The sequence below is a fragment of the Caretta caretta genome, chromosome 1 (assembly GCF_965140235.1).
Source record: "Caretta caretta isolate rCarCar2 chromosome 1, rCarCar1.hap1, whole genome shotgun sequence".
In the NCBI taxonomy this organism is placed as follows: domain Eukaryota; kingdom Metazoa; phylum Chordata; order Testudines; family Cheloniidae; genus Caretta; species Caretta caretta.
In genome coordinates this window covers 339,905,050-339,923,213 of record NC_134206.1, presented here as the reverse complement: position 1 = coordinate 339,923,213, position 18,164 = coordinate 339,905,050, and the positions used below count along the sequence as shown (strand labels likewise).

At 42.6% G+C, this 18,164-nt stretch overlaps 1 protein-coding gene across 3 annotated transcripts in view; it reads left to right on the top strand.

Annotated features, from left to right (window-relative positions):
• The window catches only part of CAMK1D (calcium/calmodulin dependent protein kinase ID), a 366,122-nt gene extending 348,361 nt beyond the window's left edge, over positions 1–17,761 (top strand). For 2 of the 3 annotated variants that reach the window (XM_048836583.2, XM_075124546.1), the window contains exons 9-11: positions 3,210–3,297; positions 3,856–3,994; positions 9,277–17,761. In XM_048836583.2, the coding sequence (XP_048692540.1) occupies positions 3,210–3,297; positions 3,856–3,994; positions 9,277–9,398 (349 nt within the window). In that variant the 3' untranslated portion in view covers positions 9,399–17,761. Of the gene's footprint in view, positions 1–3,209; positions 3,298–3,855; positions 3,999–9,276 lie in introns of all 3 variants that reach the window. The other variant, XM_048836584.2, reaches the window with a different exon arrangement.
• Positions 17,762–18,164: the final 403 nt, after the last annotated feature.

The following is an 18,164-nucleotide window of genomic DNA, read 5'->3' as shown; positions in this document are numbered from 1 at the left end:
GCTCATTTGGTCCTTGACCTTTGCACTGAGATTGTCCACAGTGATGCCAACTAGCGTCGCTTGTGATGCGGATACCTCTCCATTCACAACCAGACTAAAGGCTAGCTTTCTCACAAAGAGCGGTCAGGTTATAACAACTTTCAGATACGGTAGACGTATGCCAGATTGAGCCAGTTACCCAGCAATGAAAAGCTCAGTCCGTTTAGCTAGTCTTCGTCCAGTCCTGTGTGATACTCAGCACCTCACTCTATTCCAGTCCTTTTTTATTGGACAGAGGCCTTACTCATGTTGCTTTTCTAAGTAGCTTCCACCTGCAGTATTCATTAATATTTAAAAAGTGTTTTGAGATCCTCCAGATGGAAGGACTTATATAAGTACAAAGTAGTCTTTTTCTTCTTGTTTATTTCATTATTATTTTTATTATTATTATTTTATTTTATTGTACGATTGGTTGAGGGTTGTCCTGCAAGAAAATTGCCCATACTTACAAAGATATATGGTCGCCATTATGTAGCTGAATGCTTCAGAGTCTTTAATGTATTTATCCTCACAACACCCTTGTGAGATAGGGACATATTGTTATCCCCATTTTACTGATGGAGAAATTGAGGCACAGAGAGAGTAAATGACTTGTCCAAGGTCACACAGGAACTCGGTGGCAGAGCAGGGAAAGAACTGGCTAACACGCAACAGGATTATGTCCAAACTGACAAATTGTTTTTACAAACGATAACAATTGTATTTAGTTGGGTGTGGTTTCATGAATATGTTTACGGGCAGAAACTGATTGAGGCAGAAACAGATCAAAGCCATTGGAAGCCTTGAAAACAATGGTCAAAATACCACCTGATCTTCAAAAAATGATCCCCAAACTGTGAAAGTATTGCTTATCTATGAAATCCAGGCCCGGTACAGAGTCGCGTATAGCAGATGAAAAGAAAAGGTGTACTTGTGGCACCTTAGAGACTAACAAATTTATTTGAGCATAAGCTTTCGTGAGCTACAGCTGTGCATTCTAGAGCACCTTTAAAATAGTAGGTTTCAGAGTAACAGCTGTGTTAGTCTGTATTCGCAAAAAGAAAAGGAGTACTTGTGGCACCTTAGAGACTAACCAATTTATTTGAGCATGAGCTTTCGTGAGCTACAGCTCACTGCATCGGATGCATACCGTGGTATGCATCTGATGAAGTGAGCTGTAGCTCACGAAAGCGAGCTGTAGCTCATGCTCAAATAAAAGCTCATGCTCATGAAAGCTCATGCTCAAATAAATTGGTTAGTCTCTAAGGTGCCACAAGTACTCCTTTTCTTTTTTTTAAAATAGTAAAAGCAAGAGATTATAGAAGTAAATACATTCCCAAGTAGTGGTGCTGCCCCTGTTTCTAAAATAAAATTGGACAAGCTCAAGTGGGAAACATAAACTGTTCCTGTCCAGTTTATTAACACTTTCATTCAAGGAGCACAGTTTTCCATTAGCCCCGCAGACAAACGGTATAATGGTCTCAGTTGGTACCTTGTTAAGCAACTGTTCTTTCACCAACAATATTCATACGTGGGGCATAGTGTTCCTGAAATTTATGAATGACTTTGTTTACCAGTTTGTAGGCCCCTTTGTGCTCCCGCTGGGAAGGTACTGCAGATCTCAATGTTTCTGGACTTGTCAGATTTATCAATGTGGAGGATTGCATCCTCTCCAGTTTCTCTGCAATGTCACTTGAAACTTTGGGGGCACTGTAACTGTCTCTTGCTTTTTTTTTTCTTTTTTTTTTTTGCCAAGGTCCCTGCTAGTCTGAAGGTTTCAGGTGGTAATGAATGTGTGAAATCACCCAGGAACCCAGCCTTTACTTCTTGGTTTCAGCCCCACGACTTGGGCCAGGCTTACAATAAGGATTTACCTCTGTCCTCTGGCATGGTATCCTTGACTCCTGTGACTGTTGTTATAATAGGCCTTCTGGCTTGATGGGCCAGATTTACCCCACGTGTAATTCCACTGAGATAACTGGGTTTACAGGAGGGATGAATTTGTCCCTTTGTGCATAAATATATTATTGATGCAAGAACTGGAAATGTTTAACGCTGTGTCTTGTGGAGATTGAGCTAATCTCATACAGTCCACGTTTCTTTGCTAAGAGACTCCATGTCTTTACTGAATGCGAACTTACATTAGTTATGATGAACAACTCCATACATTTTGGTGTGGCAGGAAAATCTCCAGTGGAAACAGAATTCAGGCAGGCTGGAGTTCTTTTGGAAACTGCCACGTGTTTGGAGGATAAAATGTTCATGCTAAAACTTTAGAAATCCTATATAGTACAAGAAAAAACTGGTGTTTTTACCCAGATCTGTATTTGTACTAGAAAGCAGCCACACACCAACAAAATAAAATGGAAACAACATTGGGTGTGCTAGCAGAGACAGGGTTATAGGTGGCCTTTTAACCACCACGTTGTCTAATCCTACTTAGATCGAGTCTACATTACACAGTGGTCAAAATGCCAGTGTCCTTCGGCACTTTGTTACACTAATGCTCCCATCAGTGCTATCAGTACTGGTCTAAACCAGTGGTAACAACAGTGGGAAGTCAGAGACAAAAAACCTAGAATAGATGATACCATAATTTCAATAGATGAACAATCATGCTCTACACTGACCACCTCTGGTCACCTTTATAAATGATCAAAGGGTTGGAAAACGTGCCTTATAGTGATAGACTGAAGGAGCTTGATGTATTTAGCTTAACAAACAGAAGGTTAAGAGGTGACTTGATCACAATTTGTAAGTACCTATATGGGGAACAGAAATCTGATAATAGAGGCTTATTTTATCTAGCAGACAAAGATATAACAACATACAATGGCTAGAAGTTGAAACTAGATAAATTCAAACTGGAAAAAAGATGCAATTTTTTCACAGTCAGTGTGATTCACCATGGGAGCAACTTGCCAAAGGTTTTGGTGGATTCTCCATCACTGGTATGTTTTAAATCAAGATTGGATCTTTTCCCTAAAAGACCTGCTCTAATTCAAACAGGAACGATTTCAGAGGAGTTCTATGGCAGGTGTTATACAGGAGGCCAGATTAGATGATCACCGTGGTTCCTTGTGGCCTTAGAATCTTTGAGTCCATGAGTTATAAAAGCGAGAGGTGTTACAGTTAAAGATGGCTGTTTGAGAGCAAAGAATCTGTAAAAAGATCTTGTTTTTCTGTTTCAGGATTGCAGGGGACACAGCCCTCAGCAAAAATATCCATGAGTCCGTCAGTGCTCAGATCCGAAAGAACTTTGCAAAAAGCAAATGGAGAGTAAGTGCAACATTCTCAGGGGGTTACACTCCAAGCCAGTAACACTTACCTGTTTTCTAAAGGATGTGCTACCTTCCTGTACACTGAATTGTGTTACAGTCCTTTAAAGGGATGATGCAACATCCTTATTTGTGGCTCAGAATTGTAGATCGAATAGTGCTACTTACATCACTAAGCTACAGCTGCTGTACAGGGGATTGAACCAGGAACCTCCAGACCCAAAACATGTGAGTTGCTATAGCTTGAGCTAAAGAGTCAAGGCCCTGTAGCTGCTGCTAGAACAGATTCCTGTCTTCTGCAGGTTGGACACAGAGGGGCCCGTGAGAGAGAGCAGCGTTTACATAAGCGCTTCTCACTGGCATTAAGAGTTACAGGATCAAGCCTTGAGAAAGGGTTTTATTTTTTATTTTATTTTCTCTGTATCTAGTTTACGAAAGAGTAACTCCTTAAAGTTATTATTTTAAAATAGATATCTGACAATTCTGAAAGAAAAGAATAAATTCACAACCAAGTGTTTCTGTGGGTTTGTTTTTTTTTTCTCTCTCTCTCTCTTTCCAGCAAGCATTTAATGCCACAGCAGTTGTGAGACATATGAGAAAGTTACATCTTGGCAGTAGCTTGGACAGTTCAAATGCAAGCGTGGCAAGCACCCTCAGCCTGGCCAATCCGCTTCCCGATGGAACAACCAGGAAGGATTGTAAGTACGTGACAGCATAGCAACGCTGCTGCCAACTCCTAGCAGGGTATCGATGATCAATCAGAAGTCACCCTCTGTTGCTCTCTCCTGCAATGTGTGACAGCTTTGACAGCAACCTGGATCAAAGCTCGTATCACTCTGCTTTCCTCCCATCAGCTCTGTGTGAGCCCAACAAATTTGACCCTACGGTATTTTCACTTTCCCCATGGGGGAAGGGGGAGCGGGGACTATTTTCTGATTGACTGTAATATTTACACCTTGGCTGAGACATCAGAATCAGTGGGGAAAATCGGCTCTGATGTCAGTGGACACAAATCGCTTTTATTTTAGTAGCAGTCATACCCTCTTACAACAAGACCAGATTTGGCCCAGTGTCTTGATTGTTCTACATCATGACTGGTATTTCAAAGCTGCCTAAGGGATTGAACACCTGCCCTATTTTTTTTCTGAATGTCAGGGAAGGGTGAGGTGGCAGCAACAGGGATCATTTGGGAGAGTGCAGGGTTTCCTTCACAATGAAGTTCATTTTATACCTACCCTTTGAACGTTGATTTACTCTTCCCTGCTCTCTATCTTTTGAGGTTTTTACATCACAAAAAGCCAATTAAAATGGGGGATATAAATTTAGCCATTAGATCAGGTCCTCTTATATGGAGATTTAATATGTGCGACTGAATAGGCATGCTAATGGCTTATTAAACTGCAAGTTACTGCTCAGTTTCAGTGGTGGTTTAATTGGCTCTTTCTACAGCAACATGCCACAGTGTTTGATTCATTGTACTATTGTACTATGGTGTGTATGGAACTGTATGTTTAGTCCTTAATCACCCTACTCTTTGGGACAGATTTTGGCTGACCCTGCTTTCTCCCCTTCCCACCCCTGTCCACCACCCTGCACCCCTTTGCAAAGTCCTGCCATACTCTGTTCCTGAATGCAAGGAAGTACATAGGGACTCAGTTAAAAGACGTGACAGCCCCCGTTCTGGCATGCGCACCCTCCAGCACCTTGGAAGCACTCCGACTGCATCAGCCAGAATGCCTGCAAGGACTACAACGGCTGCCAAGCCCCTCTGCTTCCTCCCACCCAATTCAAGCAATGTCAGCCAAAATAGAGCTCTTTCCATTTGCATTTCAGGCACCATAGAGAGTCATACAGATAATCTTCATCAGTGGAAATATATCCCACTAAAACCTTTTTGCCTGGAACACACCACTCTAGCCAAGTCCCACATACTCCAGCAGCTTACAGGAAAGCACTCCTTTTCTCCCAGGTGGTCTTCTTAAATCACTGAACTGTCACCCACACACGAATAATATGATGCCTCTTAGCACTTCTAGTGTGGAGCTAAAACATTCTCACCATGGTAGACTGCAGCAGAGAGCCTGTTGCTTGAAGATCTGAGGTTTCATTTTGAATCTGAGTACAGTACACAAATGTGGGACCTAAGTTAGACCCAGAGAATCTGATTGCTGATTTCACTGCTAACTGTAGATAATGGAAGATTAAACTGTCACTGCTTCTGATCTCAAATGGGTTTTGATTATTATAATGAGGAAATCACTGTTTACAATGGTGGTGAAGGGGAGGATGAGACCAAGAACAAAATTCACTTACAGCTGTTACAAATGCTAAGATAGCCCAGTACAGTATCTGGCAGTGGAATGTTGCAAGAATGATGGATTAAGCAGCCAAGGACATTAAGAGTGGACCAGACGTGCTGAGTTGGTTATGTTTGTATGTCACCTGGAATTTAAGGCAGAAAAGAACTGCAAGATTCCTTAGCATCCCAAACTGAACACAATGAGAGATCTTACTAGTGAATACACAATAAATTAAAGAGAACAGTTAGAGGGAATGCAGCAAGTAGTGGTAGAACCCCAAAGGAACTGCAAATACAACTCATGAAAATAAGGGAAAGTTTATACATCCAATACAATCTGCAGATCAACTGGGTCCTGGGAAAAAGGAATATCTCTGAAGAGCTCTTTCCTGCCTCCTTCTTTCTCATTAGTTTTATTTGGGAAAGAATTTCTTACATGGGAAAAATACTGCACAGCTGCAGATAGATGTACAAGTAGGTCAAGTGACTTGCCTGTGGTCCCACACAAAGTGAGTGACTAAAGAAAATCCAGGTTCTTCCTGCTTCACAGATATGGGGCTTCATTCCCCTTTCACTTTCCCTCATGTGAATCAGGAATAACTCCACTCAAGTGAATGGCTTTTACTCTATATAAGAAGAGGAGAAGCCGAGCTATTCACTGCAACCAACCTTTAGTTCATTGCCAGCCAGTGTAACACATTAGTCTCTCTTCAACCCACTGACCAGTCTTGTTTCAAACAATGCCTCCAAAGTGCCTCTCAAGTAGTGCCTCCAAAGTCAGCTCTCTGTTGGGATTCGGGGAAAGCCATGCTAGCTGTACAGGTTCTGTCATGCTATTCTGGCTGTGCATTGTAATCCGCATGTTTCCCCCGACACAAGAGGGAATCCCCAGAGATCCAGAAAGTGTGGCCATCACTTTCATCTTCTAATTTTTCAAACTTTAATTTTATTTTAGAGAACGTCTGATAGAGGGGGAGCGGAAGAATAGAAATAGGGCACAGAGTTATACAGATTCAGCCCTTCAGCATCAAGAGATGCTTATTAACAATTATATAACAATGAAGCAAATTATGCAGCTCCGTTATTGGAATGTATCTTATTATTCAGATGGCAGTGCTCGAAGTAACAAGCAGCTGTGACTGAATGGCGAGCTACGTAAATCAATTGCTGTCAGTGCTAAGATTTTTAATACTGATTAATACCATTAATAGTAAATGTTATGCTGTCACAAAATATATTGGCCCTCTGCACGTTGGTATTTGTACTGTAATAACAGGTTTCAGAGTAACAGCCGTGTTAGTCTGTATTCGCAAAAAGAAAAGGAGTACTTGTGGCACCTTAGAAACTAACCAATTTATTTGAGCATGAGCTTTCGTGAGCTACAGCTCACTTAAAGCTCATGCTCAAATAAATTGGTTAGTCTCTAAGGTGCCACAAGTACTCCTTTTCTTTGTACTGTAATAGTTTCAACACTGATGAAGAGCAGCCGGGACTACAATAGTCTGAGATTAGATTTTCCAGGGTACATTCTACATTTTCCTGCTTGCGTGAGAACATGAGTCTAACTCAGAAGTGATGCATTAGGGCAGTATAAATTACATGTCGGTAAAGGAGGCATGAGTCTAAATAAGTAAATCAGGCCCTGCCCAGGATATGGGCCAGACTCTCAGCCCTGTCTGGCTGCTTTATGCTGCTCAAGTGTTGGGGGAAACATGCGGATTACAGTGCACAGCCAGAATAGCAGGTCTCTACTGTGATGGAAAAGGGGATGTGGCTGGGATATCTTTACATACAAGCGATCCCCAGATGCTGGAATGTCCTTTTGGCCAGGGGCACTTGGGGAAAAGTTGTAGCGGGCTTCAGGCTGTTTATACCGGGGATCAGTCTCAGGATGGAAGGAATGTAAATGTGACTGTAAACCATGTCAATTGACCCACCCTGTCGTCCTTGAGCAGATGAGAGAATCTGACCCTAATGCTCTTAATTTGTGATTTTTAATCTGGTTAGGGCACAGTCACTTTAGCTCAGAAGTGGGCAAACTACAGCCCACGAGCCACATCCGGCCCGCGGGACCTGCCCGGCCCTTGAGCTCTCGGCTGGGGAAGTTAGCCCTTGGCCCCTCCCCTGCTGTCCCCCCTGCCAGGCGTGGGAGTCCCGGGGGGCCTGTCAGGGCAGGGATATGGATGGGGTCTAGGCAGTCAGGGGATAGGGAGCAGGGGGGGAGGTCCAATAGGGGGTGGGGTCCCAGGGGGGCAGTTAGGGGCGGGGGTTCCCAGGAGGGGACGGTGAGGGGACAAGGAGCGGGGGGGGGGTTGGATGGGTCGGAGCTTCTGAGGGGGGCAGTCACGGGGCGGGAAGTGGGAGGGGGCGGATAGGGGGTGGGGGGCCAGGCTGTTTGGGGAGGCACAGCCTTCCCTACCCAGCCCTCCATACAGTTTCGCACCCCAATGTGGCCCTCAGGCCAAACAGTTTGCCCACCCCTGCCTTAGCTGCTACCCGTTCAGCAGCCTTTCTAACACCACAGCTTGTTTGTGCATCTGTATTCCAGGCTGCCTAACTATGGTTGTACTGGTGCCAACAGGGAAAATCTGGGCAGGTATCCCAGTGCCTTAGCAGAGGACAGAGCATCAGTGGACATGCACAGAGAGTAACGTCAGCAGCATGTGGTGCAATGCACTCCGGGAGTTCCTGCCACCCAGAAAACAGGATGAGAAGAGAGGACTGGCTAAACCAATTACACAGACATACTTAGGGCATCCTGTTTGCACTGCAAAAATCCTGTGTGCCAAACCAGCACCAGGAATACTGCTGTGTGCAGCAGCCCAGGACTCTGGCGGCGGGGACGCACTTAGTTACCGTCTTCGCTAACAGAGTTTCACCGTGTGATGTGCCGTCTCCAACCATGTATAGAGCCAACCCTAGCCGTTTCTGGGCACAAAATCTGTTTGAAGTTGAAGTGCATATTAGAGTCAGTCAGAAAATAGGGGGTTGGGTTTGTGGAAATTTTTGACAAAATTTGTTGTTGTTCTTTGTTTTCATTGTAATTTTCTGTAGCTTTTTCTGACTTTTGGTTGAAATATCAAAAACCAAAATATTTCGGTTTTCAGGCAAAATATTTTGGCTTTCGACTGAAACATTTTGGGGTTTGGGTGTTCATTTTTTTGGACCAAATATTGAGGTTTTTGTGGAAAGAAGACACTTTTCAAACACAAAATTTAGCCAAAAAAACAATTTTCAATCAAAAAAACAGTTTCGGCAGAACAATTTTGACCATCCCTGGTGCAGATGTCTGTGTAAGTCTGGGGGATTAGTACAATTCTGGAGGGCTTTTTAAAATCAGAAAACTCTTTATTATAAAAGATGCAATGAGTCTCCAATCAAAAAATATAGCACCATTCTAACTAAATGGGTACCGTAATTGGGCATATTCTCTTCATGATCCATGCATGAAAAGCCTATTGATACTGGTGGAAGAAACTGCACAGGGAACAGCGGGGAGAATATGCCCCAATGAATCCATAGCTGCTACTTCATCGCTGCAGGAAAAATGGGAAAACCATGCTGGGTTGTCCTTCCAGTGGCTATTTCCTCCCTGCTTTATAGAATGACCCAGGTCATTTCTGGCTCAGCAAATCAGAGTTCGAACAGTTTGCTCATCGGTTTTTCTGCCTTTCCTTTTAGGTATGTCCCCATCTTCTCTCTGTAGTTTTGTTTCTTCTGCTTCTTCGGGTATTTCTGCAGTAGGAGGAGAACGGAGACCCAGGCCAACCACAGTAACAACAGTGCACACGGGGAGCAAGTGATCAGCAGAGGAGGATGGAGACGGGGAAGCCATCGGGTTGAGCGTACCTAGTCCGAGTGATTTCATCCTGCATTGTGCACTCGGCGAAGGACTAGAAGAGAGAAGATTTTTTATGGCCATATTTTATACTGCAATTCTGAAATGTTTCATTTAGCACAAACTGCAATGACTCCAGGGGGAACGGATTTAACAGTCTCTGGTGCTGTATATATGAGTCTAGCAATGTTCTAACTAACAGACGCGCAATCTTTTTCCTGGTGATTTACTCTCTTCTCAGTGTAGGTAACAGTCTATGTTGTATTTTTTTCCCATTAACTAAAAAGGTCTCGGCTGGATTATTTAAATAGAGATAATTTTTGAGAAATAGACTTTTTTTTTCTTTTAGCAAGTACTTCCAGTTGCATCCCTCCTTCCAGTTTGCTGAGGGATAGGTTACTTCTGTAGGTAGAGATTTGCATTGACCTTACAAAACAGGAAGGTTTCAAAGGCATGCATGCCATTTTTAATTCCTAAAATTGGATTGTAAACCTGTCCAGATCTAGGGGTGCCGTTACACTGAAACAATCTGCTTTCCCTCTCTTCCTCCTTCTTGGAAACAATGGTTCAAGCCCTTAGTTCAGCAAGCATGTGAAAAATGATATAATGTCTCATCCTGCAGCTCTTATTCCTTTGCTAAACCCCTTGTGGTCCATAAGGGAGGCCACATAACTAGGAGTCAGGAGAGCCTGGGTTCTATACCATCTCTGCCACTGACTCACCGCTTGAGCTTTGGGCAAGTCACTGCCCAAAATCAAAAATTTCAAATGTGGCTTCTGATTTTGAGTACCTCCAGTTTGGGGCCTCCTAATTGAGAGCCGGTGAGCACTGCAACCCACTGACTTCAGCTGAAGTTATTGGTAGCTCAGCACCAGGCCTAAGGTGCCCCAAGCTGGGCACCAAAAATCAGAAAGCATTTTTGAAAGTTTTGGTCTTTAAAAAAAACCAATGCCGTGCCTCAGTTTCCCCATCTGTAAAGTGGAGATAATGATACGCACTGCAATGTGGACGCAGCCAGCCTTTCACTGTGGCCTGTAAGCTACCTGTACCCTATACACCACCGCAAGCATAGAAAAGGCCAAAAACGGGGCACTGTCACTGCTTTATCATAAATGTTTGAAATATCTTGGAACAGAAGAGAAGGCAGTGTTCAGAGCTCACCGCACTTACGAACCTTGTGAGACGTGTCCAGATCTCTACGAGTCATTCCCAGCTTTGATTTTTCTTCTGGGAGGAGAAAAGGTAGAAGGGGAGTTCATGGGAATCAGGCACATTTAAGCTATTACTAGCTCCCTATACCCCAAATACGTCCATCTCCACAGGGAGGCAGGAATAATTTTTCCTTAAACTATTCTGTTGCCACATCCATGTCAGCTATTGTCTGTAAAGAATTAGATGAACCAGTCACACACACATCTGAATGTATACAGCCATAGTGAACATGCTACGAAAAATCATGACATTTACTTTTCATTGAGATTTCAAAGATGTAAGGTGAAATCCTGCCCCTATTGAAGTCAGTGGGAGTTTGGCCATTAACGTCAGAGAAGCCAGGATTTCAAGAAAACCAGGTGGCACAGAGTGCTAGCTCTTTACAATGATGTCATTGCACTAGCCACTCATAAAGATATTACATATAATAGATCTCCGTTGAGTCAGTACTAATCTGTGCACCATTTTCAGTCTGGTGATTTGGAGTATAATTTAACCAGTTTCCTCCAGAAATTCCCAACAACCCCATATCATATTGTGCCTAGCACAGACATTCAAACTATAATGATTTAACGTGAACTCCATAAAACACTAGTGTGCATCTGACTTTCCACTGTGGATATCTGACCCTCCAATATATCACCTTGTAAAACCTCATAGATACGTCCAGTCTCTGACATAATGGGCCAGATCCCCAGCTAATGTAAAGTGGAGTCATTCCATTGAAGTCAATTGAACTACTCTGATTTTCACCAGCTGCGGTTCTGGACCAACATGTGATAGTGACATATCAGAGCACTGATATGCATTTTTTAATAGAGTCATTGCTCTTCAAAGAGGTTATTTGGCTCTGTTCTCAAAGCAAAATCAAAAATCCACAGCCATTAATTTCTAAGAATCAGGTTCAAATGCCTGATACTGGTCTCATTGAAGTCAGCGGTAAATTTCCTGTTGGTTTCAGTTGTGCAGAATCCTGCCCCAGATTTGGTAGACAGGAACAGCAGTCAATGCTGTGGGACCTTGTCGAGCTGAGCCCCTCTTATCCAAAATCCTACATTATCTAAAACTGGAGTGGGCCCCTGGACATACAGTGTTTTTCATTTAGGGCCTTATTCATATTCATACTAAGGTCTCTTTACATCTCCCTGGCAGTGTAAAGGGGGATTAAAGTGGCTGTTAATGCAATTTATGCCCACTCTAAGACCCATTTGTGCTGCCAGACTGGTGCAAAGGGACCTTAATTTAAGTCATAATAAGGTCCTAAAAGCCTCAAGTTATCTCAAAACTTCATCTTCCAAATAAATTCTGATCTCAGTTGCATCTGTGTAAATATATGAAGGAACTCGATTTTGAGTCAGTGGAGTTATACCACATTTACACTAGTTTAACCCAGAATTTGGCCGATGGTGCTTTCCTGTATATGCTGCTGCATATAAAATGAAGCTCAAGTGGCCCCTATTTGCATTCTTTTCTAACATCATACTGAAGTTTCTGATTTTGATTTAATTGCTTATAACAATAATCAGAATATGGCATGGTCCAAATTTGTCTTGCAAAAATAAAATGTTTTCCTTCTGCAAAATAAAGAGGAGTGACATACATAAAGGCGAGTCCATTGCAAGAGTACACTCCCTCAATTGATTTTTGGTCAATTTTCTGCCACTGTCCAGTATGTCTACAATACCGCCATGCTGTATGCTAATAGTATCACATTTAGCTGTGGCTTTACAATAGTTTCCATTTCATTCTAGACTGAAAATTAGATTTGTCTTAATGTTATTCCACTGGTATTCCACAAGACTTGGATCACTTTATTTTGCTCTGTTCGGACTAGAACCTGAAGAAAAGGAACAGAAGAAGTTAAAGGTAAAACGTTTCTTTCTGCCAGAAGTTGAGGAGATGGAAAGCTTTTGTTTCTCAAGAACTGTGGCTGGGGATCTGACAGGGATTTGTGGAGATTTGTGGAGAGAGCGGAGATTTTTACTGTGCAGGTGGGAGTGAGGTATGATAAGAAAGCACGGCTGGTTATTTTCCAAGGGGCCATCTCATCAAACCATTAGTGGTTCACTCACTGCATGTGATCTCTATCTCGGAGACTTGCCCATGAGTTATGCTTCTCTGAGTTATGCTTCTCTTAGCTTTATTTGTTTAAGTGGCACCACTGTGATTTGTTAACTTTTTTTTTCCCCTGGACTCCCTCCTTCTAGTCTTTGCTTGCAGCCCCGATTGTTGAATTGTTACCTCCAGAGTCACAGTTCTCATCTGTGACATCAACACCAATGTTCTTGTCAGAAAAACATAAAACTAACCCAGCTAACGCCAGTAGCCTGCCGGAGACTGGTGACTGTAGGCTGCCAGGGAACTTTCTGAGACTGAATGTCAGTTCTGCAGTGTCAATACCACACACTGCTGATTTTGCATTTGACTTTTTATTCCTAAAGCAGCCTAGATTTCCCACTGGATCACCTCTGGAAAGACAAACTGGATATTGGCCCTGCAGCACAGCTAGTGAGGAGGCAGATGAATGGGAAAATACTGACTGGGGCGAAATGAAACTCACCCTCCCCAATTATGCTTTAGTTATTTCTGGGCAGGTAATGTCTCTTCTGCATTGGCCACTATCATGCAGGTGCCATCAAACGCGACGGTTCAGAAAAGCTTTATTATTTCACCTTCTTCTAGTTTGTCTGTTAGTATAGTGGACTTCAATTTAAAAAAAAAACAATAGTAGACACTGATTCGCTGCTGCTAAGGATTAAATGATAATGTAATGTGTATTCTGTGGGGAACATGATTTTTAGGTTGTTCTGAAAACAGAAATTAAATGGGAACTTTAACATTGACACCAGCTTGAGAAAAAAGGACGTATACCCTCTGATCCATGTATTTCCTGGGTTTGCTTTGCTATTGTTGACAACAGTTGTATCTATAACAAGTTTCTCTCCTTCACAGCCCTGGTTTATTTTCTCCCTTTTCTGCCTGATCCTTCTTTGACAGCAGAATCCCATGTTTATGACATCACAGTTAGTTGCCATGATGGTCATTGTAATGTCACAAGTGAAGCATTAGGAGACAAATCTGGACATCACCACGAGAAGGGCCATACAAGTACCTTGATAGAAAAAATCTTGGCACTCGAGGGCAGGGGCTTGCCCTGGGAATCTCAGCGCTGGGGTGGAACTCATGGCGAAAGGAGTTTTACCCTTGCAAATTGACAGCGTGCGATTGGATCAGTTTCATCATTGCTATGCCAGCCACAGACCATGTGACTGGTGTATTCCTCCTCCATAGAAGAGAGTTGTAGATGCGTTTTCATGGTTACAGACCAACGGCTTAGCCTGACTTCTCCCCTAACCCACCCATGCCTACCAAAGACTTTGTAAACTATGGTGCAGGGTTGTGTGATGCAGAAGGGGTATCGTATACTGCAGAATCACACCCTTCCCACTGAATCGGGGCCCTCCATGCCTGCAGGGAGGGTGTGGGGGGGTGTGGATGGAAGGTATCCTGTACTGCAGGCTCAAGCAGGAAGAGCAGATAAGCCATGAGGAAACAAGCCCCTGGTCGAGCCCAAATAGCTTTAGTCATTAGCAAGCAGTGAGAACATTCTGAACAGAAGTGAATGTGGAGGTGGATCTATATTTATCAGATTCAGTGAAACCTGTGGTAAAGTTTCCACCCCTACTAACCAACAACTTCTTGTCTTGAGCAGAGTTGGGCAAATACTGCAAAACATTGGGTTGAATTTACAAACAGAATTTAGACGTCTGTGTTTGTTCTCTGCAGATATTCCAGGGAACCAATTTACTGGCTAGAGTGTTTGCAGAGAGAGACCCTGGAACCCCCAGTTCAGCAAGGTACAGAAACACATGCCTAACTTTAAACATTTTTGACTCCCATTTGACTTTAATGGGATTCATCACATGCTTAAAGTTAGGCATATGCATAAGTACCTTCTGAATCTGGGCTTCAAACTGTTGTTTCTGCAGATATATCAGTTCAATGGCACTATTTGTGATCTTCACGTTGCGCACATGCTTAAGTACCTTGCTGAATCGGGGCTAAATAAATACCAGAGAATATTCATGGGAAGGGAATTTTGCATTCATTATCATGACCATTTGAACCAGAAACCTGATTCTAAGAATTATGCTCATCCACTCAAAGAACAGAAACCTATCATGTGACTTGTGTGTCTAATCAAAACAGTATCAAAATCAAATGCACCAGAATGTTCACTAATACAAAGTAGTATCCAGCCAGTAATTTCAAGTAACAGATATAGGAGGGAATTGCAATCTGCTCTTGGACATTTGGTGAAAAAAAATTCATTTGGTAAATTATTCAACAGAAGATTATTCACCCAGCAGTAGTTTTATGTGATCCCTGAAACTTATCCCAAATTTCCAGCTATATCAGTAATATCTTACCCTTAGATTCATGTCTGCTAGACAATTTCTTTAGTGCGTGTGCAATATCCCCTTGGTGTGATGACTTATTTTATACAGATTTCACGGATATTTAAAAGTTTGCCCCAAGACATAAATTCCTATTCTGGCTTCACTTAAGATTGTATCCATATAAACTACATTTGTAATTAAGTGTATGAGCTTCTTAATATCAGATGCTATTTTTCAGGACCCCACCTAACAAAACAGCTGATCAGTGCATTGATCTTTGGTTTCTATTAGCGAATAGCACGGTCAGATTCACGGTGCCTACATTTTTCCATGATAGAGAGGGAAAACAGGGCATGTGTGCTCTGAGTGTCGTGAAAATCACTGCTAAACTCACAATGACATGAAAATATCCAATTAATGCATGATACTGCACGGCATGTATTAAATTGTACTATTTCTACATTTCCCAAGCCTTTGCTGTAAACACATTCTGGACCCAGTCCCCTGGGGTTTCTTTTAAGTTTGGTTTTGAAATGACTATATGTATATCTGTGTAACCCGAAATCCATTGTTATCTAGCGCTAACTGCAAAAGCTGATGTTTTGTGAACAAAACCCTGCAAAGCCTGAGAATGTATTTTGTCCTTTTACTAAATGCTGTGCAGTTTTTAAGGGAAGATCACTATCTAGGGGGGCTTCATTCTATGCACCCGTCAGTTACACCTGTCTTGGTGCAGGGAAATCAAACTGTTGTGGGTTTTTTTTTCACATATGCTTAAAAAAATTATCTACAACTAAAATCCCTTGTACTAGATCTACTGCACAGTGAGGGCTGCGAAGCAAACATGTTAGTTGTATCTATGTCTCTGTGCTTTAAGATAACAGGAAAACTTAGACTGGAATGTAGGCTCAGTCGATTCATATTTTCCCCCTTTTCCTGAGAAGCGCTTGGAATTTGGCTTTTGCAGATCAGTTGCAGAATGCTCTCTTGGTGTGGACCGAGCCAGTTGCTGACTATCTTAAAGTCGTGTTGTTCCCAAAGCATCAAGTGTCAGAACTTTTTTTTTTTTAGTTGCATTTAACCCATTGCGCTCCATGCGTTCAAGCCTGTATTTATCAACAAAAGACTTCAGCCCTATTTTCTGTACCACCTGGAAATGATTCTCGTCTTCTCTTCTGCTGATCGGTCTCTGCAAATCATTTGACTCATGATTTCCTTTTCTGAGGCTGGACAAGAGAGAGGAGGTCACACACAGCTCTCAGTAACGGTGCTGGAACCCCACTCAACTAATCAGCTGAGAGTGTAATTTGCCTGATTGCTCAGTGTTTGCTGTTTATATTACAGAAGAGTTGGACATTACTGAAAGCTCAAAATCCACAAAGGGAGCCAGCTGAGAGCTATGAAATTGCTTGCCCATAGGAAGATGGGTTCACTCATTTCTTCACAATCAATTTCCCTGGAAGCAGCATGCTTGGCAGGGGAATTTCAGCAAAAGTAAGGCCAGGGTGATGTAGGGAGTGAGTTTAAAACCTTCTAGCTATTTTGAGAGTCCCAGGTGGGACTTTCTCCTACCCTTGCAGCCCTGCACAGGGGCTGACTAGAATCCCACTGGAAAGCATAATCCCTCCCTCCTCAATGCTTTTGGTGTTAGCATCACAAGATGAAGCAGAAGTTGCTCTTCCTGCTGGCTGAAAGGGTACAGGGAGGGGTGAAGGGGAATGGTTATGCTATGGCCCTGCCCTCCGCATTAGCCCACAAAGCAGTGGGCAGTGTGCTGGGCCTTCTGCAAAGTCTCAATTCAACAAAGAATTCCAAGCACATCAGTCTCCCTGAAGTCAACAGAATTTGTGTGCCCTAAAGATAAGCATGTGCTTATGCGCTTTGTGGAATCAGGGCCCAAGGGAGACAGAGGTGCTGCTGTGCTGTGCACACAGAGGAAGTCCTCAGTCAGAATCCCTCCCCCATCACCCTCTACACCCACCAAGCACAGCTTGGGGTCACAACGGCTGAATCTTGCCCTAGGTGAGAAAGCCAGGTCAGTATTTACCACCTCTTTATTCATACCCAGCTTCTGCAGCCCTGACATCCCACTTACTTGAGTAGAACATTGAACCAGTCATCATAATAGTCCCTTCTGACCTTAATATCTATGAATTAGCTCAGAGTGAGTTACTAGGTGACTCGTGTTTCTGCTCATCCAGGTCAGTGACGTTTCTGAGTCTTTGCTTCTGGGTGGGAAGCAGCATTTCTGCATTTTATTTATTTTTAACATTTGGCTTGGGACAAAAAAAGACCCAGCCTGCCCAGAGGGAAATTTGGGAAGGATTCCCGAAATAGCACTCGACTGCAAAACATCTCTTGGTTTATTTTTACAAAGATGCGAGCATGTTTTATTAACAAAAAGGAAAAAAAAGCTTACAGTTTTAATCCAGGAATGTCAGTGTGCCTAATATTACAGGTCTTGTGATTGATACAATTTCATAACAACATCCTTGTCCAAATGAAGGGAAATAGTGTATTTACTCCATGCATGTACTAAGGCATTGCAAAAAGTTTAACCTGCGTAATGGGTTTGCGAATCTGCAAATTGTTAATGGGGCTACATCGCAAATGATTCTCTGCCTTGACAATCATGTATACATATCGAGATTTCTATCATAATGATAAGTGAAAGGGATGATTAATTGTTTTCCTCCAATAAATCCAATTAAATCATTATGAGCTGAAGTGTCTTACTACTTTCAGGTACACAAATCCTTCTGCATGTGTGGGAGAGGAAGAAAATTGTATGGCTGAGATGATTATAACATGTAGCTCTTATCCTCAGTAGATCTCATAGGAGGTCAGCACCATTATTCCCATTTTACAGATAGGAAACCTGAGGGGTGAAGTGACTTGACCAAGGATACCCAGCAGGCAAGTACCAGAGCTGGGACTAGAACATGGATTGCTCGAGTAGCATGCCAGTGCTCTATCCACTAGGCTACCCTGTCTCCTGTTATTGCAGTAGTTACAAAATTTTAATGAGTAAGAGATGTAATTTTGGGAATAAATATTTAAAAAAAAAATCATCCTCTTTCCTCAGCCTCATCTTAAAGTAAACTATGATGATTATAGGT